This window comes from Loxodonta africana, chromosome 10 (assembly GCF_030014295.1).
Source record: "Loxodonta africana isolate mLoxAfr1 chromosome 10, mLoxAfr1.hap2, whole genome shotgun sequence".
Classification (NCBI taxonomy): domain Eukaryota; kingdom Metazoa; phylum Chordata; class Mammalia; order Proboscidea; family Elephantidae; genus Loxodonta; species Loxodonta africana.
Window position 1 is genome coordinate 51,192,057 of NC_087351.1, and position 23,251 is coordinate 51,215,307.

Genomic DNA, 23,251 nt, shown 5'->3' on the forward strand with positions numbered 1-23,251 from the left:
TTAACCCGTACATCACCAGGGTTTCTCATAATTATTTAGATTAGTTAATTTTTGTTTAATGAGTGGTTCTTTTAGCTGGTTTAATGGTTGAAACAAAGCTACAGTTGACTTTTTTTTCCTGTAGGCTTGATCTGGTTTAAGCTCTGAGGACTTTGAGCATTTGTTACCAGATGATTTAGACTTCTGGGTTGACTGACTTATAACACTTATCAAAATTTTGACCTAGAAGGGAGGGCTAGGTAAAAGTTAGATTGTAACAGGTAAAGTTTTTACTGGACAAAAAGAGGCGTTGTTCATCATGTAGAAGTAGTTTCATACGGAATGCTGAACTAAAAGAACTGGCTTCAAAGCTCTCATCTCCAAAACTTTCTTAGGGAACTTAGTGGCTTTTGACTTCCATACTGAAAAACAGGTGCTAGAATTAAAATTTTGAAGGTTTTGAGAAACCTATAAATATATTAAAAAAAAATTCTAAACAAAGCTCTTTAATTAAAGTACTATGAAGCATTTAGGTGAACAAAATACCATATAGATTTTTTATGGTTGTTGCAAAGAGGAACATATATCCTTATTAATAATTTGTTATTAGTAATTTTTATTTTTCTGAAATGTTAGTATGTAACTCAACATATTTACTCCACTGATAATGACTTCATAACTTTTTCTGTAGAGCGTATTAAAGATCTCCAGACTGAGCAGTCATCTTTGCAGTCAGAATATACACAGCTTGAAAATGAGAATCAAAAGCTTCAGCAGAAACTGAAAGTAATGACAGAACTGTATCAAGAAAATGAAATGAAACTTCACAGGTAATAACAATTGTGTTGAGAACCTCACTGAATGGCAAGCAAAATAGCCTAAGATTGTATGTTGCATTTTTAGCTTATGTGATTGTTGCAAGTTCTCAGTATATGATTAGGTTATATTTCATCAGTTCATTTTGAGAACTGATGAAACAGTTAAGAAAATTGTTTCATCTTGAGACTTTTTATTCATAGAATATTGTAAATGACGTTCACAAAATCCTCTTTAACTTTTAATAGATAGTCAGCAGGTTATTGCTTTAAACTTCCTAATACTGGCAGGTTAAGTCAGGTAGTCTGGTACCCATTAATTTCATCTCTAATGTATCTAAAACTGACCCCTCATGCAAGTTGCTCATGCCCTAGTGTCTCTTGTTTCACTAAAAGGCAGTGTCAGTTGTCTAGTTGCTCAGCGTAGCTGCTTGAGCCATCCTCAACTTCTCTCTTTCTCTTATATCTTATATTTATACTGTCATCAAATCCTGTCAGCTTTTCCATATCCTGAATCTAACTACTTTTCACCACCTCCCATACTACTATTCTGATTCAAGCCATCATCAGTTAGTGCCTGGCTTAGTGCATTTACCTCTTGAGTGGTCTTCCTCCTTTCACTCATAAATTCCTGCACTGTGTTTTCTATGCAATACACAGAATAGTCTTTCTCTAAAACATAAATCATATTCAGAACCCCCAAGTGCTTTCATATCACACCCAATTTAATCCAGAGTTTTTATCATGGCTTAGAAGATCCTACAAGATTGACTGCCTGGCTACTACTTTAATCTTGTTCAGTTTCTTTTTCCCTTAGTGTCTGCTATCCACACTAGCCTTCTTGGTCACCTTTAGCATGCCAAGCACATCTGTACCTCAGGTCCTCTGCATTTGCTCCTAATGTCTGGAGTGATGTTCCCCTATGTATTTGTATGGTTCAGTCCCCCATTTCATTTGGGTCTAGGTTCAAATGTTGCCTCAAAGAATCCTTCTATGAGTACCCTAACTAATATAATACCTGCCATTCCCTATCCCCTTATCTTGCCTTATTTTAATTCATAGCTCTTAATCCTTTGATGATTGGTGTCATAGTCATCCAGTGCGCTATAGTTCTTCTGGTCTCAGGCTGCTGTAGTCTCTGATCTATGTGGCCCTTTCTGTCTCTTGGGCTTAAAATTACCTTGTGTCTTTGGTGATCTTCATTCTCCTTTGCTCCAGGTGGGTTGAGACCAACTGATGCATATTAGATGGCCGCTTGCTAGCATTTCAGACCCCAGACACCACTCTCCAAAGTGGGATGTAGAATGTTTTCTTAATAGATTTGATTATGCCAATTGACCTAGATGTCCCCTGAAACCATGTTCCCTAAATCCCTACCCCTGCTACGCTGGCCTTTGAAGCGTTCAGTTTATTCAGGAAACTGCTTTGCTTTTGGTTTAGTCCAGTTGTGCTGACCTCTCCTGTATTGCATGTTGTCTTTTCCTTCACCTAAAATAGTTCTTATCTGCTGTCTAATTAGTGAATACCCCTCTCCCTCCCTCCCTCTCCACTTTTGTAACCATCAGTGAATATTTTCTTCTCAGTTTGAACTATTTCTCAAGTTCTTACTATAGTGGTCTCATACAATATTTGTCAGGGACCCCATATTTTTAAATACCACTATAGCACATATTTTTTTATTATGAAGGTAAATGAAATGTAACCAAAGTTTTAGGTCCCTTTCAAAAGTATAGAAAATGTTATAAATTTGGAAACTGGTAGAGGACATTAGCACTCCGTCGAGATCAGGATGCTAGGTTATTGGTTAGGCTCATTCACTGGCCAAGCCCTATACCTAAACCATGCTTTGGATTCAATTCAAAATTTAAAAACTTTCTGTTCGTCTTGTATCTTTGGGTCATTTGGGACTGATCAAGATATGACAGGGAAACAAACATGACTAAATTTAGCCTCAGTGTTTCAGTCAATAAATCTAGGAATGGGCACTTATTTTTAGGTTAGACTGAAAGATATTGTCCAGTAAATTTTGGACATAAAAGGGATTATTGAGGTGAAATAAATGCTTTTGAGTATATTTTTTTGACCCAAAAAAAGTAAAAGTAAATGTAGAATTTTAATGAGTAATGTTAAAAATTTCAAAGAAAAGAGGCGTTCTCTGAAGATACTCAAAGCAAGGACAGGAGGCCAGTGTGTGTTTTTCATGTTGCGATTTTACTCATTAGTTTGTAATGTTTTAAAATCTCGTATTATCGTATATTCCATTCTAACATTTAAATTAAACCATTCACTACACAGATTCAACTAGTTATGTCACTGGTTGTTCTTCAGGTTAGAAAATAGAGTTGATAAACCCAGCGCTGTTGAGTCAATTCCGACTCAGAGTGACCCTATAGGACAGAGTAGAACTGCCCCATAGGTTTTCCAAGGCTGTAATCTTTATGGAAATAGACTGCCACACTTGTCTTCCATGGAGTGACTGGTGGGTTCAAACCATAGACCTTTCAGTTAGCAGCCGAGCACTTAACGACTGCACTATCAGAGCTCCTCAGAGAGTTGATAGCACCAGTAAAATAAAAATTAATTAAAAGCCTTGCCTGCATCCAGTATGATTTAGGTTCATTGATGTTTTTCATGACTGACATATTGCATCAGTAGCATTTTTCCAAATTTAATATTAGAGAGTAGTAAAATGGTAGGACATAGAAGCTTGATGTGAGGTAAGGTGTGATTTTTATTCAGATCATTGGGTTTCCTTTCACAGTGTCATTTCTGTCATTACTGATAGAGCCCACCCATATTCAAGGTGGTTTGCAGGGGTATCAAAGAATTTCTTATCTTTAATCCACAGCCTGTAAAAACATACCTCCTTTCCATCCCCAAGTCCATCATACTTTCATACCTTTTCTGAGGAGGTAACTTATTTTCTTGTAACACCTGTGAAGTGATTGACCTGGGAGAATTCCTTCCAAGCAAGAGTTAATGAAATTTGTAGAGTATAAAACATGTGCTGCTGCCCTATAGGATTTCTTCAGTAGTTTGTTATGTTCCTGCTCAAAGTTGATGAAGGAGAGGAGGTGTCTATAGTTAGGACTCCAAATGTGTTTTTCTTACATTCAACAATTTTTTTGAGTGACTAGTGTTATTATTGATCACTATATGAAAAAGAACATAGACAATGTAGTATAATAGAGTCAGTATTGGCAGCTGTTTGCCTTGGTCCAGTTACCTAGCCTTAGTCTCTCCGTGCTTCATTTTCCTCTTTGTAAAATGGGAACATTGATAGAACTCTCCTGTAGGGCTCTTGTAATAATTAAATAAGATAATACATGTAAAGGGCTGAGAACAGTCCTGATACATATTAATGGCTCGGTAACTTAGCTATTGCTATTATTAAAAGTACTAGAAGTAGAAAGAAGGACTACTACTGCTTCTGTTTACCTTGGCTTCTTTTTTATGAACTGGCCTGGAAGCCTCATTACTATTTTTAACAGCTAGTTTAAAAATGATGAAAACACAGTCCATTAGTTGGTGACTTCTTGTCTAATAAATGTAATGCTTCTTTATACAAGGAGACTTGATAAATGATAGTTGTAATAATTTAATAGTGTGATAGTTTTATTAATATTTACATTTGGTCATCTTATTTTTGTGATAACTTACTAGAAAACTCTTTAAATTACTGTATTAGTAGTATTAGACCAGATGAGCTGCCTTATCATCTTAAATTCCACACCAAGAATATTTATACAGGTACTTTTTTTTTTTCTTGCATGTGATGTTTTTAGTGGCACTATACAAATTGCGGGAACGCTGGTGGCATACCAGTTAAGTGCTGCAGCTGCTAACCAAAAGGTCAGCAGTTCAAATCCACTAGGCGCTCCTTGTAAACTATGAGGCAGTTCTCCTGTGTCCTGTGGGGTTGCCATGAGTTGGAATCGACTGGACGGCAACAGGATTTATGTTTATACAGATTGCTTTATGGGGAGCACCAGTTGTGGTGTAATTTAAAAGATATAACTGATGATTTTATGACATGTATTAAAAGAAATAAAACACTCTTTGTTTTAAGGAAATTAACAGTAGAAGAAAATTACCGGTTAGACAAAGAGGAGAAACTTGCCAAAGCAGATGAAAAGCTCAGTCATGCGGCTGAAGAACTGGAGATCTATAGGTACTAAATACATTTCTGCCTTTTTTGAGGATCGGGGAAGATATTCAAAAGCACTATACTAGAAAAAATTATAAAGCATCCAAAAAAGTAAATAAAAACATTTTTATTTCATTATTTTTCATTCAGACATATTGCTGTTATGCAGTTGTACAGAAAATATAAAAAGGAAAAAATGTTTTACTTTTAGTGTGTATGATTTTAAATATCTTACATTAGATGATTTTGAATATGAGCACTCCTGTTTTTTGTTAATGTCAAGAAAATTATGAATAGCCATTAATTGCAGGGTCTTTCCTCTTTGGTTCAAATGGGAAGGAATGTCTACCATATCAGTGAATTCAAGAAATATGACACAAAAATAAGAGTGAGCCAGAATTAACATTGTAAAGAAATGTTTACAAGATTATTAAGTCTAGTTTTTTTTACCTTGGCTCTATCCTCACTGAATGCAAGGAAGTAATGGGAAATCTAGAGAAGAAAAGGAAAAGGATTCAGCAGTAGTCCAGATAGTTGTGTTATGTAATTTCACCTTAGGAAGAATAAGCTTGGATTTTGTCCAGAAGAAGAAAAATTTATAGATATCTGAATAAATCTTCCAACATCATGCTTATTAAAAATAAAAAACCAACATACCATATAAATCCTACATTACCTTTGGATTAGCTAAAGCCATGTAGTAGCACTCTTAAAGCTTAGGAGAAAAATATATTCTTCAGAACCTCTTAAAGGTGTTTATTACTTAATATATGGAGGTTTTTAAAGTTATTTTTCACATGGAACAGAGCACTCTGGGTGTTCTAATTAATATTCTTAGGAAAGACAGTGTGTTGTATCATTTCTTAGTATATGTTAATAGTAGAATAATTATTTTTTTTCTTACAGAAAGCGAACCAAAGATCTTGAAGAAGAATTGGAGAGAACCATCCTTTCTTATCAAGGGCAGGTAAGTGTGTGTGTGTATGCGTGTGTGTGTGACGTAAAACAATTCTGATGCAGCAATGTATAGGTACTTGGCTAGTTGTACCTCTTTTGAGGTGTTGCATGCGGCTGTAGGATATTTCCAGGGAGCCAAAGATTCTGGGCTAAGAGACCTCGTTCAAAGTTGCCATGTCTCCTGTTGCTTTGGAAACATCACATACATAAACATATGTCAACATTGGGTGTCTCATATTCAGTCAGGTTGGACTAGTTATCTTAATTGGTGGTTCAGCATTTGGCTGTTAACCAGAAGGTTGGCAGTTTGAATCCACCAGCCACTCCTTGGAAACCCTATGGGGGGCAGTTCTACTCTGTCCTGTAGAGTTGCTATGAGTCAGAGTTGACTCGATGGCAGCGGGGTTTTTTTTTTTTTTTTTCAGGTTGTAGTTGATTGTTGGATCCCTGGTGGTGAAGTGGTTAAGAGCTCAGACTGCTAACCAAAAGGCTGGCAGTTCGAATCCACCGTCCGCTCCTCAGAAACCCTATCAGGCAGTTCTACTCTGTGCTGTAGGGCTACTGTGAGTCGGAATTGACTCAACTGCACATAACATCAACAACAAGTTGATTATTGCATGAAGTGAAAATTTATTTAAAAAAATTTTTTTAATCGTCTTTACATTTAGTTTTTGTTTAAAAAGTATAATAGGGTAATTTGTGTACAGGAAATTTTGCTTTTAAAATGTTGCTTACTGAAGTTTTCAGAGCTGCTTGGAATGTTTCTGAGTTTATGAGTTATACACTAATTATAGTGGTGGATGTGACTTAAGAAAAATAGTTTTCAGTAGTATTTTAATGACTTTCTTTTTCAGATTACTTCTCATGAGAAAAAAGCACATGATAATTGGGTAAGTTTTAAATTTTCTTAGGCTCTTTTGTCAAATTATGCTTTTTTCCTTTCAGAAAGTAAATTGCTAGTTTAAATTAGGTGAAAATAAAGGTAGCATTTTAAAAAATCCACTTCTTTTAATTTCACAAGCAGTGAATTACGTTTCTTATGAACTGTACTTTCTTATAACACAGTTATTCATAAAATTTCATTTTTTTTTTCCTGTGCTTTTTGCACATTGCTTTTGAGTTTATACTCTTTGTGGGGAAGCTGATGTCATATTTATAGATTCATTGTTTTAGGGCACATAACATTCTTCGGCCAGTTAGAGTCATTTCTTATGTGTAGTTCACAATACCCCAAAAAACAGTAAACACAAATTTGATTGTATAGTTCCTTTTACTTATAAAAAGTTATGGTTATGAACTAATTTACCTACAGTTGTATGACATATATATTTGCCCTAGTAGATTGCAAATATTTGGCAGGTCTGATGTTCCACACACTGCTGCTTTTAATGTTGAGAATCCATAGGATGACTGGGAAACATTCAGTATCCCTTAAAAGTTTAACCTTTGTCCACACAACTCTTTGGGAATAGTGCATGTTCTTGTTATTTATTACAAATTTAAGCTGTGTTTTCTGCAACCTACATAATGAGAGTAACCTTTTATTAAATGAAAGTGTCAGTAAACAAATGTAAAAGGTTATAAATGTAAAAGATTTATGGAAATATGATCTGTATAGTCCTGTGCACTTAATAGGTATGCAACATGCTTTGATTATATTATATATATTATAAAAAGAGGGCCTGTACCATCATGCTGTGGAACTATTTTAGACCTTTATGATTTCACAGGATACAGTGATTTCTCTCCAGAGATGGTTATCATGTTCCATAGCCATTGCTGCCATGCATAATGGTCCTGATTCTCCTGTTCCTGTCACCATAAGCTTGGGTTCTCTTAGCATTGCTTTTGTCATGTTATTTGGATATTTGAAGTTCAGGGCACTGGTTTTTTTTTTTTTTTTTTAAGAATGCTAATCCTTGGTTTCACATCTAGATAACAGCATTCATTGTCAAGTACGTGATTAAACTCTAGCCTGACTGTTCCTTAGACTCATGTCTTCTGGTTATATGAAACCCATTCCCATTTAAAATAATTCCCTAAATTTAAATTTTTTTACATTGAGTTTACTGAAATAAATACTTAAGTGATATTTGTTATGCCATCATTATGATATTTATGTATGTTTATCTTTCATTGTATAAATGCGATTTCTATTTTATTTTCTTGAAGTTGGCAGCTCGGACTGCTGAAAGAAACCTCAATGATTTAAGGAAAGAAAATGCTTACAACAGACAAAAGTAAGCATCTTAATGGGAACACTTTAAAAAACTAGTTAATACTTTTATTCTTAGTAATTTTATTGTGGAGAAGAAAGCTTGCAGTGAATACAGCATATCTAACTGAGAAATATCTACCATATTTTTATGCTAATAATGTGTGCCTTCTATGTTTGTTCGCCATCCGCGCCCACCCCCCCCAAGATATTTTCATAGGCATGCTATGCTAATTTTTTTTTTTTTACAGCAACATGTTAAAAAAAAAATAGGCATAGCGACACTTAAACAAAACTGCCTTATTGGGGGAGGGTGCAGTTGGCAAGCAAATGTAGAAAGTGCCTGTTATTTTTGCAAAAATATGGTATTAGCTTTATACTAGGAGTGACTATTTCCTTCTGTTTGTTTAGAATACTTAGGGATGGCACTAAAATGCCACTTGAAGGAAACTGTTCATAGATTCTTCTGTAAAAAGTGTAACTTAAAATATTTTTTAAGCCAGTGTAAGTGGAGGGAGATTAAATGTATGGAGGGATAATGGATGAAATTATGACACAGTAATTTTTAGAGTATCAGCATTTCTTAGAATATTTATTATCTGTCTTATTCTCTGGTTTTATTTAATTGGATAGCCTTGGTTTTCAATAATGAAATGAAAGGTAGGAAAAACATGTACAATGTACAATAGAAGTGAAGAATAAATGTTTTTCTGTGAGGATGGTAACAGTCCAGAGTATTACAATTTCTTGCCAGAATGTATTATTAACATCAATGAATATTAGCTTTAGTCTTCTTGCTTATCTTTCCTATTCTTAGAAATTAAAACTAAATAATTAAATGTTTTATTTCAGATCTGATGGACAAGAACTAGGAATAAGATTCTATTAAAATATCACATTTCTAAGATAAAAAGATTAGAGTAAAATAGGATGAGTTAATCAGATTTCCAATTTTATAAATGGTGATTGGAATCATGGGTCACTTTTCAGTGCGAAGCATGTATGACTCAGAACAAGAACCCATGTTAATCCTGGTCCTTATATTTTGAAAAAATCATCTGAGCTCCTACCTTCAGTTTCCATAGTTGTAAAATGAGTCTTGATTGAATTGGTTGATTGGAGGTCCCTTCATTTCTAATATTTGGGTTCCGTGATACAGTACTCATTACAACCTAATTTTGAAAAAGAAAACAATTCCAACCCTCAACAAAACATCAGAATCAGTAGGCAAAAAGAGACCTGCCACCCCAAAACAACCGCAGGGGATAAAGAAAGATGTTTTGGTCAGAATAATTTTAGAGAGTCTGTTTCTTCTCTGCAGATAATGTGATAGTGAAGAGTAACTTGTACCTGGTAGTGGCATTTTTCTTGAAATGTGGGTGCGTTCTCTTGAGTGAGTAACTTAGAGATGTTTGCTCTTTATTTGCAGATTAACTGAAACAGAGTTTAAATGTGAACTTTTAGAGAAAGATCCTTACGCACTTGATGTTCCAAATGCGACATTTGGCAGAGGTAGTCTTCGTTATTTTTAAACCCTTCCTTTAAGATACCTGTATGTCTGTATATATATAAAAAAAAAAAGTCTGTATATGCATATAGTATATACAGTTTATATTAGTATAAATTAACATTCTCATTTATAAATATTTTAGATATCTGAGCCAGGGTTCTAGTCTGAGCTCTCCCCCAAACTCCTAAGTCTCTAGGTCTGTTTCCCTAGCAATAGTAGAAATATTTGCTGCATCCCTTTCTCAGTGGGAGTTTGTAAGATGGTGTGTATTTACTCCCTTGAGCTCCTTGAAAAGCAGAGTGCCTGGCATGTAGTTGGTACTCAGTAACTATTTGTTGGAAGAATGAATAAAAGAGTGTTTAAATGTAATAACATTGTGACTGTTTACTTATTAACTATACTTTGGGGTTTACTTGAATTATAATGGAAAGATGAGAATTAAGAGAGTCAGTTTAAAAGTATTAATTAAAAATGTGGGAAGATAATAATTTGAGTTTGATTACTTTAATTACCCCCAAGCAGGGACCAATTCCGTGAAAGACATTTAATATTTCTGTCCATTCATTACTCAGTACCATCTTTAATTTTGGAGTTATTGTCCGAATAGTTGAGATTTTTCAAAAAAATTTCAGTCGAATTGGAATTATGCTTCTGATCCAGTGAAAAGAAACCTGTCTTTTGTATAGATAGAGTTCTATTTTCGTAACCTTTGAAAAGATAAAAATCACTTTGTGAGAGTCAGATTTCTTCAAAATGAAAGTCTGTTTCTACATTTTTTTTAATGTTCCTACATTTAGAAAGTATCAAATTACTATGAATTTCAAATTTAACCAAATTTGGTGTAGGGATATTATATAGAAGGGAATTTTTGCCTGAACCCCAATGCACAAGTCTCAGGGAGGGTAATAATGCTTTGATCTTTTGTGGTAACTGCACTTAAATATTATATAAGCTACACTCAAAATTTAACATGTATAAAAAGTGTAATTTGGGTGGTATTTATGTGTTTTGGGGGAGAGTTATATTTTGATCTTTGGGAGCATAACCATTATTTGGGAATGGTGAAGTTTGTAAAGTGATAGGGCTCTTGGTTATATGAATTAGAGATAAAATGGCTTATTTAATGAATTAGTATATATAAACTAACTTTTCACTGGTGATGAATCAAAAGTAATTTATAATGCTTCAGAGTATTCTGTGCATTTTTCTCCTTTTCAGAATCTGAACTTCAGTAATTCATGGCCCAGTGCAGCCATCTGGCCCTGATTTAAATTGAGCCCTTCCGTGTTACAGCCCTTTTCAGCTGGAATTATCTGGGAGCATTCTGCCATTAAATGCAAAACAAAACAAACCTCGTTCCCCCAAATCTTTTATAACTCCAAAATATCACCATATCCTTCAACTTAATGTTGTATGGTTATTTGAATGTATTAATTACCAAGAAGGATCTGTTTTATTGACTAAAGTGTTCATTTGGTAGACGAATTTTAAAAACACAGGGTTCCGTATTTAGTTCTAGCCCATATTAGCAAATGCAAGACATAGTTATCAAGGCATGGATTAAATTTAAATTGGCAATAGGATGACCTGTTGGTAATTGTTGAAATGGGATTTTAACTCTGCAGTGTAGCTAACTAAAACTATGAATTTAAATATGCTGTTTTAATTATTCCAGAGCATTCCCCATATGGTCCCTCACCATTGGGTCGGCCTTCATCTGAAACGAGAGCTTTTCTCTCCCCTCCAACTTTGTTGGAGGGTCCACTCAGACTTTCACCTTTGCTTCCAGGGGGAGGAGGAAGAGGTATATTGTTTAAGCATCTTTATTACTCTAGATTTCTTCCTTACTTTATATTTTCAACTTAATTTATTTTTACAATGATCTGTAAAATAAACCTTTGGAAAATGCAGGCATTCCTTGCACTTATTATTGGTTACATTTTTGGAAGAGGAGCTCTGTGACATCTAATTTTAATATATTTTTCTCTTTGAAATTGTGTTATAATAGATCAAGGGCTTGATGTATATCTTTTCAAATCATATTTTTGACTTAAAAAAACATTATACTATATAAACTTAAAGAATGTATAAAACATAATAAGACTATAACCTGGTATAAAATTATATTATTATAAAACACTATTATAATGTATTTTAAATCCTCTTTTACTTCATTATCATGATCTTTTTATTGTAGAAAATCAGAAGGAATCTTTTTTAGAGTTAAGGAATATAGAAGAGCTCTTGTGGGCAGTTTTGATAAGCACCTTTTAAGGAAACTTTAATAATTTGCTAATACTTTGAGAAACTGACCCAAGGCTATCTGTTTCGTTGCCCCGTGCCATGTTTTTGAGAATTTCTGTAGCTACTGCAAGCCTAAGCATTAGCTGGTGATCTTTCTGCATTCATCTCATCAACACTTACCCTAGTATTAAAAAAGGGTTACATTTGAAAATTCCTGTGTGCCCTATAGTTTTCCTGTTTTGATTTCTTATCATTCTTTACTCTGTCAAGTTGCTTTAAGTTTTACCTTGGATAACGGCAAAATTCAAAAATACAGAGCCCTAAAAAAAAAAAAAAAGAGAGCCCTACTTATTCTAAAATCATCAAAATCAAGTCTTAGTTTTTCAATCTCATGTTTGTGTTTTATAAGAGCTGTTAGCATTCTTCACCAATGAAGTGTCCACACCCTCCTTTTTATGATTTTAACAGATTGAATCTGAGTTAAGCACATAAAGTAATGAGACTAAATAAAGTCCCCGGATTAAACCCAGCATACCAAAGCTCATACATCCAAATGGATATTACACATCAAAATAGTTTCTTAGGGAGTCTATTGAAGCTGCCATTACTGTAAATGTTTTTGAAACTCTTCCTTTGGAACTGTTTTCAAAGAATATAAGAAAATCAGTTTCCTATTTTTTGGTCATGGAATAGTCTTTCCTTGCCCATTGCCTGTTTATATCCTCTTTCCCCATTCTCAGTTTGTTCCACTTAGAACTGTTCCTTCCTGTTTCCCAGTCCCTCTGCAGATGGCGCCCACAACCTGATGACACCTCAGAGAAAGCTTTTGCTCATGTTGGCTTTGAACCTAGATATCCTAGGGAAAGGGGCTGAGTTACAGATTGATACTTGACTCCCTAGGGGGGCATTGCAGTGAGCACCTTAGGAAGCAGACTGATTTTTAAAAATTCCCATGTCTGCTATAAGCGCCTGAAATCCATTTTTTTCCCCCACAAATTTTTACCCTTGAACTACGGTAAGAAATATATTTTATATTGAGTCATTTTAAACACCAACATAAATATAACCGAAACCAGTTATGTGGTTTTTGATGCTTTCTGATATTTTCTATTCAGTTCTATTGCATTTCATAAAAAAAGAATGCTGATTGAGACTAAGTGAATTTCGTGCAGTGCAAATGCACAGCTAGCAGTCTGAAAAACAGCGCCCTAGAAATAAGGGTGTCCTTGGCTGACCAGCAAATGCGAATCCCTGGAAGTGGGGTTACCTAAGTCAAGGATTGCTTGTAGTTATTTTAATATTTGGAATAAGAATGAAAAATTACCTTTAATTTCTCCTCTCCTATTTAAATTACTTTCCTTTCCTACTTACTTTTAAGATACAATGTGTTTAGATTATTTGCAAGGGTGTTTTACAATTTGTTAAAGCTACAGAAGTTCAAGGTAAGTTATCAGCAGGTGTTAAAGAGTTACTTTGAACTGAAAGTTTCTATGATCCACCAAAGAAGGGTGTGAAGAGTGCTCTTTCTTTTCCTTCCTTTTATGATCTTTTTAAATTTTAAAGTTTGAATAACACATATGTTTGAATAAGATTAAATTTAAGGAAAAAATTTTTTAGAGTAAATTGAGTGTAACTTTTAGTCTGATTTAACCTTTAGTGTTTTCAGGTTTGTGATTTTCACCTAGCAGTCAGTCTGCCTGTAGCTTTGGTCCTCTGAGTGTGAGCAGTCCGGAGAAAAGCCTTTGAATGTCTCTTTTAAAGCTCTGTGTTTCACTCCGGATGAACTCAGCCTTACTAGCTTTTGCCCATTTCTTAATATAATTTTTTGTTTTCTTACCCTTTTGTTTCTAATGAACTGATTAGTAGCGGATGAACAAGCTAGAAGGAAGGATTTGGGAAATTTAATAGAATGTACAACTATTAAGAAAAGTGGTAGTTGACCTCCTGGCATAAAAGTCAGTTGACCGCCTGACTCTACTAAACAGAGTATATGGAAAATTAAAAAAAAAAAAAAAGATTACTATATATTTTAAAGTGAATGTTTATACTGATTTGCACAAGTTACTAAGAAAAGGTCAAATTAATTTTGGTCTCCTCTCTTAAAGGAGGTACTGAAATGTGGGAACCGTTTTAGAAAGACTTCTATTGAAAAAAAATTTTTTTAAGTTATTCCTTGAAAGGAATAAGCTTTTGTTTTCTGGACAATATAATTTAAGAAGACCTCATTCTCCCCTCAATGACAGATAAATGAGGTATTAGTATATATTTGTTTAATTGAATGTTTAAAATAATTTTTATATTTTTGTTTTCCTTTTCAATCGAATATGGGCTTTAAGTCAAGTTACTATCTGTGGTCATAAGAAGGGAATTTTAAAATGATTCACTTCCATTTTAATGCAAGGATGCCAAATGAGTGTTATCTTGTTTCAAGTGTTTATTCCATCAATGCTGTTATTGCTAAAACCCTTGTTTTATACTCGCCTTCAGAGCTTGTGGGCTCTCTCGTTGAGGTGAATTTGATATTTAGGAACTGCTGAAAGCCTTATAGAGCCAAATTTATTTGGTGGATATAAAGTTTATGGTCACATTGGTTAAAATTATTTTGGGAAGAAGTAGAGAGTTATGTTACAGCATTGAGACTCAGTTTATTGTGTGGCTTTTAAACTAATCTGAGGATATTTCCAAAAGAGTTGTTTTAAAAAATACTTTAGTAGTAGCAGAATTATTGAAATAGGTTATAGCTCCTAAGATAATTGTTTTAAAGGAATCATTCTCATTTTGATACAGAGTATTGGAATATTAGTTAAGCAGCAAATACCTCATTTTATAATTACTGTATCTGGCATAGAAATCTTTACATTGCAATTTACTTTCTTCCCTTATTTTTCAGACTTAGTATTTATAGCTTTAATCACGGATTTTATGTTTAAACTCAGTTGCTTGTTTTTTGTCTTTTTTTTTTAAACAGGTAATCAATGATTATGATAATATTTAAAAATGAAATTTTTAGGCAAATGTTTGTTTATGCACTTGGCAAAATTATTTTTTCCTTGTCATAGAAATGGCTTTGCAGGATATATAGTCTAATGTATTTTTAGGACAACTTTGTTTTCACTCTTTAAATAGCACTTGAATTTTGTTTTTTTATAGCTCTCCATAATTTCCTAGATAAAACAGAATTGTATTTTTTTCCTGTAATTAGATTCAAGAGGACCAGGGAATCTTCTGGACCATCAGATTACCAATGAGAGAGGGGAATCAAGCTATGATAGGTTACTTGATCCTCAAAGAGCAGCTTCTGACACTGGTTCCTTGTCTCCTCCATGGGAACAAGATCGTAGGATGATGATCCCTCCATCAGGTTTGTAAAGAGTATGTTTATATTTGAAAGGCAGCTAGTATGTGGAACATACAGAAATAGGAGAAAAGAGGAGCAACAGTGTGCCCTGTCATAAGAAAAACATGACACAAGCTATTGTTGCTGTATGCTGTTGAATCCATTCCAGCTCAGAGCGACCCTGTATGACACGTATTAGAAAACAACAAAACATGAATTTCCAAATGGAATAATTAGGGGTAATTGTTCACATTATAGAAAGCAGTTTTTGCCCCTAAATGGAATGTTTTTAATTTAACATTCATTTGAGCATATTTAACTGTGATAAAAACAAGGATTAGTAAAATGCAGCCCTTGTCTTAAGGGGCGTTACTGCAAGATTTTGAGGGAAATCATATCTATACCTGTATAGAGGACCTTTTCTTTAAAGAATTCACAAGTTATCAGTTCCAGAATTCTCTGTCGTGTGCTCTGCTTGTCTCTCAAAAATACAATCTAGTGTAGTGGTTCTCAAACTTGACTAATCATCAGACATCACCTAAGGAACCTGAAAAAAAATATACAGATACCTGGGTTCCGTCTCAGACAAGACCTTCTGAACGTGAACTGTAGAGGTGACCCTGTATTTCTGAAAAAAAAGCTCCTTAGGACATTCTGAGAATTAGCTAAATGTGAAAACCACCAGTCTAACCAAAACCCTCAGTATATGGACAAGGACACTGAGTTCCCAAAGAGATTAGCTGACATTCTTAAGGTAAAACAGCTAGGTGACTAGCTGTAACTAGAACTCAGATTCCCAATTCCTAGGCCACTGTTCTTTCCACTACTAATATAATATAGTTCTTTTAATTATCAATTTGTTCCTCTTCCATAAAATCAGGAAATATTTACGTGTCATTTAAGAATTGCCTGAAACCCATAATTTTTAGACCTTTCAGTATTGTCCTACAGATCTTGAGTCTCTTTGTTTCCTTTTTTTTTTTCTTTCTTCTTTTGATTGGACAATTTTTCTTGATCTGCCTTCAAGTTTATTGACTTTTCCCTCTGTCGTCTCCATTCTGCTATTAAACTCACCCAGTAAATGCTTTATTTTAGTTATTTAATTTTTCAGTTCTAGAATTTCCATTTGGTTCTTTTTTTTTTTTTTTTTTTTGTAGTTTTGATTTCTTGGCTGAGATTTCTTATCTTTTTGTTCAGCATAAACATTTTTTAAACTCATGAAGCATAATGTGATAATACCGAAAAAACCCAAACCCATTGTCAACAAGTTGACTCTGACTCACAGTGACCCTGTAAGAACAGAGTAGAGCTGCCCCATAGGGTTTCTAGGGAGCAGCTGGTGGATTCGAACTGCTGACCTTTTGGTTAGCAGCCAAGCTCTTAACCACTGTTCTCCCAGGGCTGCTTTAAATCCTTACATGATCATTCCAATATCTGAATTATCTTGAGATTGACCTCTAATGGATTATCTTTTCCCTTAAGAATGGGTATTTTCCTGTTTCTTGGTATATTGAGTAATTTTAGATTGTATCCAGGACATTGTGTAGGTTCTGAATTCTATTATATTTCTGAAGAGTGTTGTTGGTTTTGTTTTTAAAGACAGTTAACTTGGTGTTATGGATTAAAGTATGTTCCCCAAAAATATGTGTTGTAAATCCTAACCTTTATGTCTGTGGTTATAATCCCATTTGGGAATGGGTTGTCTTTGTTATGTTAATGAGGCAGAATTAGTGTAGGGTATATCTTGAGTCAATCGCTTTTGAGATATAAAGGGTATTAAACAAGCAAGCTAGGAAGCAGAGATGGGGGAAGAGAGTTGCGGTATTCCTGTTATACCAGCACTAGATAACTAAAACATTTGGTAAGACCTGAACTGCAAACACCCTCTTTCATGGGCAGCAGGTCAAATATCAGTTTAGTTTTGGTTAAAAACTGTTTTAAGTTTGACTTACACATGTGTAGCTCAGGGGTCAGCTGTAGTCTTGGGCAGGGTTTATTCAGAAAAGTTTGGGCTCCACCTCTCTGGCTGTCTCTCTGAGATTCCCCACTCTCACTGCCTTGGATTTTGTCTTCTGGTTGTTTAGCTAGAAAGATGGCCTATGTTCCATTGGAATTTTTGTTACTCTTTGCTATACCTCAACTGTGGTTTGCTTTTAGGCTAAATCACAACAACGGGAAACTCACAGTGCTTGTCCCTTTTCCAAGTTTCTGCTCGTTTTCCAAATCTGCCTACCTTCGTTAATGCTCCATTTGTTGCTGTTTCAGAGCCTTTAGATAGTTTTTTTTGGTATATTGCCTAGAGTTTATAGTTATCTTTGGAGGGTCAGTCTGTTACGAGCTTATTCTTCGATACTAGAAGTAGAACCTGGTATCCATAATTTTCATCGAAGCTTAACTAAAAGTTCATAGTTGTGAGCTTCTAAATTGGTAAGTCTTTAGAGAAGGGAGATGTAGCTGTTCTTTAGAGAGTGTCTCCAAATACTGCACTTGGTCCATCTGGTTTGACATAGGGTTACCTGTGCCAACTCTAATCTCAGTGAAGAAGGATAATTCTGCAGACACAGCCAAGGAATGTTGGATGCTGTTCTTAACTTTATGACTGGATGAGGGGGGTCAAATGACTTCTGAGGCTCTAGCTTGAGTTGAAGTAATACTAATAAATGCATTAACTGTTAGCCCTGTTCCTAGCCACTGTAGAATTACAAAAATATTCCACATTAGCCTTTGGTACATCCTCACCCCACCCAAATAGTTACCGGAGAGGCTTCAGGGTAGGTTCTTTTTTTTTTGTATTCCATTTAACTAATTGATAAATTAGAACACTGAACAAGGAACGAGGGATCCTAGGTTTTTATCTGCTAACGTTTTATACAACGTTGAGCCATTCATTTTACCTGTAACTGTTTTATCATCTCCAAAATATGGGCTTCTGTAAAATACAGGTGGTAATATTCTAAAGTAACACCCACCCCTCCCTCCCTGCCGCACACACACCAAACTGAAACCAAATCCGTTGCCGTCGAGTCAATTCCGACTCATAGCGACCCTACAGGACAGAGTAGAACTGCCCCATGGAGTTCCAAGGGGTGCCTGGTGGATCTGAACTGCTGACCTTTTGGTTAGCAGTTGTAGCTCTTAACCACTATGCCACCAGGGTTTCCACACATGCACACATACATTGTTATTTTAGAGTTGAATTATTGGGACTCCTGAAGAGCCCTGCTTCCCACTAATAATTGTGTCTTTAAGATTTTTCTAAAATTTAAAATAATTTAAAGTATTTGTTATGTTAAAAAATAATATAACAACTAAAATAAACTTTTGAAGAATATATGGATTCTCTAGTGGTTTGAAGCTTAGTTGTCATTTAGTTCTGTTGAGCATACTTTGTAATATTCATACGTCCCCCTTATACTTAGCAGAAATTTTGTACATTCCTATTGACTTAAGTTGGCAGAAATAATTTAAAAAGTTGGTAATTCCATTGTTTTTAATAACTTATTTCTACACTATTAAACACTTTGAAGGGGAAAAAAAGCATTATTTATATAGTTGGAAAAATATATTATAGCTTGTCCTTTTTCTCACATGTCCTGTTTCAGACATTTTTAATTCCTTAGAGATTTTGTTAGCATTAGCAAGTATAAACCTAGTTTCTTCAAGTAATTAAAATATTGTTTTTATTATTTTTAATAGCTGCCTCGTTTATTCTTCTATAACTCTGTATGCACTGTTAATGATTATTAAAGATTAAAAGACAAAACTTTATGTTGTTGTCGTTAGGTGCTGTAGAGTCAGTTCCAACAAATAGCAACCCAGTGTACAGCAGAATAAAACCTGCTCAGTCCTGTTGCATCCTCACAGTTGTTGTTATGTTTGAGCAAATTGTTGTAGCCACTGTGTCAGTCCATCTTATAGAGGGTCTTCCTCTTCTTCACTGACTCTCTACTTTACCAAGCATGATGTCCTTCTCCAGGGGCTGGTCCCTCCTGATAAAATATCCAAAGTATGTAAGACAGATTCTCACCATCCTTGATTCTAAGGGCCATCCTGGTTGTACTTCTAATGAGAAAGATTTGGTTGTTCTTCTGGCAGTCCATGGTATATTCAGTATTCTCTGCCAACACCGTAATTTGAAGGCATCAATTCTTCTTTGGTCTTTCTTATTTGCTATCCAGCTTTCCCATGCATATGAGGCAATTGAAAATACCAGTGCTTGGGTCACGTGTACCTCAGTCCTTAAAGTGACATCTTTTAACACTTTAAAGAGGTCCATTTTTTTTTTGTTGTTTTTTTTTGAGAATATACATAGCAAAACATACACCAATTCAGCAGTTTCTGTGTGTATAATTTAGTGACATTGATTACATTCTTTGAGCTGTGCAACCATCCTCACCCTCCATTTCTGAGTTGTTCTTCCCTTATTGACATAAACTCACTCTCCCACAGGTCTCTATGTAATCTTTAAAGTTGCTGTTGTCAGTTTGATCCCATATAGATAGTTCTTAAAAGAGCATAATCCCAAGGCCGACCTTTTTTACTAGTTAAGCTAAACAGTTGTTTGGTTTTAAAATGACTTTAGGGGATACTTTTGGTTTAAGGTTTAAATATTACCTCAGGGCACTATTTTCAGGGGTTTACCCACCATCCATCGACAACACTGGATTTTACCCACCATCCATGGCTCCACAAAGTCAAAATGTTCATTGGTCAAAGTGCACCATCCAGTTTTCAGGTCTCAGGGCATAGGAGGCAGTTATTCATGGAGGCAATCAGCCACACATTCCGTATCCTCCTCTTATTCCTGCTATTCCTTTTTCCTTAAAAATGTCTTTTGTAGCAGACTTGTCCAGCGCAGTACATCGTTTGATTTCTTGACTGCTACTTCAATGGGTGTTGATTGTGGATCCAAGTAAAATTTAATCCTTGACAACTTCAATATTTTCTGCATTTATTATGATGTTGCTTATTGGTCTAATTGTGAGGATTTTTGTTTTCTTTATTTAGAGGTATAATCTATACAGGCTGTTGTGGTATGATGGCTTGCTTTTGTGTGGCCTTTGTAGGCATGGTCCTGTAACTCCCACCCAGCTGATTGGGGGGGACTATGCAGATAGGGAATTGTAGCCCACCAAAGGGATTGGTTGGTTTTGATATCCTACTGGGCTTGATATGAGTGACCGCAGAGGCGGGAAAGAGAAGACTTCACCACCAAGGAAAAACAGCCAGGAGCCAGCATGTGCTTTGGACCCGGGATCCCTGCAGTGAGAAGCTCCTGGACCCAGGAGACAGAAAGCAAGCTGTAACCCTGAAGATCCAGCAGCAGGAGACAGTGCATTGGGAAGCCCACGTAGCAAGAAAGCTGAATGCCTTTGGGCAGAGACTAAGGGCCAGGAGGAGGCGTGCTTGTGAGCATGACTGGGAAGAGGCTATTCTGATGGAAGAACTGTATCCTTGCGTGTTCCTGTACCTGAGTCGTAACCTGTTACTTTCCTAGTAAACCTCATAATTGTGAGTACGGTCTGTGAGTTCTGTGTGGCCGTTGCAATTATCGAACCCAGCAGAGAAGTAGAGAGGGCTGTGGGAGGGATGACTGGTGTCAGAATTGGTGAAGATGGTGGAGAGAGGGGGCTTGTCTGGCCTCTGTCTCAGGGGAGTCAGCCTTGTGTTGTTGATCTTGATTTTCCTTCCCCCTTGTGGAGCTGGAGGAGGTCAGACATCACTCCCAAGCCATTTTTACAGCTGTAGTTTCTGATCTTCATCAGTAAGTGCTTAGGCCCTCTTTGCTTTCACCAGCCAAGGTTGTATCATTTGCATATTGCAGGTCGTTAATGATTCTTCCTCTGATCCTGGTGCCATGCTCTTCTTCATATAGTTCAGCTTCCACAATTATTTGCTCAGCATACAGGTTGAATAAATAGAGTGAAAGGATACAACCCTGACGCACACCTTCCCTGATTTTAAACCACACAGCATCCCCTTTGTTCTGTTCGAACAACTGCCTCTTAATGTATATACAGGTTCTGCATGAGTGCAATTAAATGTTCTGGAATTCCCATTCTTTGCAGTGTTATCCATAATTTGTTATAATCCATACAGTCGAATGCCTTTGCATAGTCAATAAACACAGATAAACATCTTTCTGGTATACTCTGCTTTCAGCCGAGATCCATCTGACATCAGCAATGATATCCCTCATTCCACATCCTCTTCTGAATCCGGCTTGAATTTCTGGCAGTACCCTATTGATATGCCGCCATTTTTTTTTTTTTTTAATATGCTGTAGGTAAAAGTTTACAGACCAAATTAGTTTCTTATTAAGCAATTAATATATAAATCGTTTTGTGACATTGGTTGCTAACTCCACGTTGTGTCAACACTCTCCCTTTCTCTACCCCTTGCAACCATTTTTTAATTACCTTCAGCAAAATTTTACTTGTGTGTGCTGTTAATGATATTGTTCGATAATTTCCACATTATGTTGGATCAGCTTTCTTTGGAATGGGCAGAAATACGGATCTCTTCTGGTCAATTGGCCAGGTAACTGTCTTCCAAATTTCTTAGCATAGACTAGTGAGTGCTTCCAGCGTTGCATCTGATCATTGAAACATCTCAGTTGTCATTCCATCAGTTTCTGGAGACTTTGTTCTTCCCATTTGGTGTTCTAGCTCCAGATCTTTACGCATTTCATTATAATATAGTCATGCATCGCTTAATGTCCATAATGCATTCTGTAAAATAAGACACTATGTAATGGGGATCTTGTGTAGACACTGTGCAGTCATTCGGCACATAACAGCCATTCAGGCAACATTCAACTGTATGTACCTCTGTGGTCCCATAAATTTATATGAGGAAATCAGCAGTGTGTTTATGGCAAATGCCACCTAAGTGGTCACCAGCTGGCTGTCCAAGTGCATGGGCCTCACATGCTGAGCAATGTGAGCAAGCATGCAATTTGCATGCATCCCATTTGTTAATCCAACTGCCTGCCTTGTGTTGCTAAGTGATTGCTTGTATGCCTGCTTGCATGCCTGCTTGCACTTATCAGCATGGGAGGCCCATGTACTTTACGAGCCAGCTGGAGTGCCCTTAGGTTGCAAATGCCGTAAACACACCGCTGATATCCCTATATAACCTTATGGGACCACAGAAGTATATGTCATCAGACGTTTATGCACTGTATGGCTGTACTTCTGTTCATCTCTTTTACTTCATCATTTCTTACATTCACTTTAGCTGCAGCATGTTCAAGAGCAAGTTTCAGAGTCTCTTCTGACATCCATTTTGGTCTTTTCTTTCTTTCCTATCTTCTTATGACTTTTTTCTTTCTTCATGTGTGATGTCCTTGATGTATTCTCAAAACTTGTCTGGTCTTTGGTCATTAGTGTTCAAGGTGTCAAATTTTTCTTTAGATGGTCTCTAAATTCAGATGGGATATACTCAAGGTTGTGCTTTGGCTCTAGTGGACTTGTTTTCATTTTCTTCAGCTTCGGCTTAAACTTGGGTATAAGCAATTGATGGTCTGTTCTGCATTTAGCCCCTGGCATTGTTCTCACTGATGATATTGAGCTTTTCTATCATCTCTTTGCACATATGTCATTGATTTGATTCCTGTGTCTTTCCACCTGGCAAGGCCCACGTGTATAGTCACTGTTTTATGTTGTTGAAAAAAAGATATTTCCAATGAAGAAGTCATTGGTCTTGCGAAATTCTCTCATGCCATCTCTGGTGTCATTTCTGTCACCAAGGCCGTATTTTCCAACTACTGATCTTCCTTCGTTTCCAACTTGCCCTTTCCAATCACCAGTAATTATCAATGCATCTCGATTGCATGTTTGATCAATTTCTGACTGCAGACATTGATAAACATCTTCAATCTCTTCATCTTTGGCATTAGTGGTTGGGGTGTAAATTCGAATAATAGTCATATTAGCTGTTCTTTCTTGTAGATGTATGGATATTATTCTATCACTGACAGCATTATACTTCAGGATAGATCTTGAAATGTTCTTTTTGGCAATGAATGCAACACCGTACCTCTTCA

The 23,251-nt window shown here is 35.8% G+C and overlaps 1 protein-coding gene across 3 annotated transcripts in view; it reads left to right on the plus strand.

Annotated features, from left to right (window-relative positions):
* Positions 1 to 23,251, plus strand: part of MIA2 (MIA SH3 domain ER export factor 2) — a 117,535-nt gene that overhangs the window by 80,363 nt on the left and 13,921 nt on the right. For 2 of the 3 annotated variants that reach the window (XM_023546124.2, XM_003408475.4), the window contains 8 exons: positions 671 to 809; positions 4,864 to 4,965; positions 5,848 to 5,908; positions 6,753 to 6,788; positions 8,071 to 8,138; positions 9,543 to 9,625; positions 11,299 to 11,427; positions 15,070 to 15,228. In XM_023546124.2, coding sequence (XP_023401892.1) covers positions 671 to 809; positions 4,864 to 4,965; positions 5,848 to 5,908; positions 6,753 to 6,788; positions 8,071 to 8,138; positions 9,543 to 9,625; positions 11,299 to 11,427; positions 15,070 to 15,228 — 777 coding nt within the window. The remainder of the gene's footprint in view (positions 1 to 670; positions 810 to 4,863; positions 4,966 to 5,847; positions 5,909 to 6,752; positions 6,789 to 8,070; positions 8,139 to 9,542; positions 9,626 to 11,298; positions 11,428 to 15,069; positions 15,229 to 23,251) is intronic. The other variant, XM_010588605.3, reaches the window with a different exon arrangement.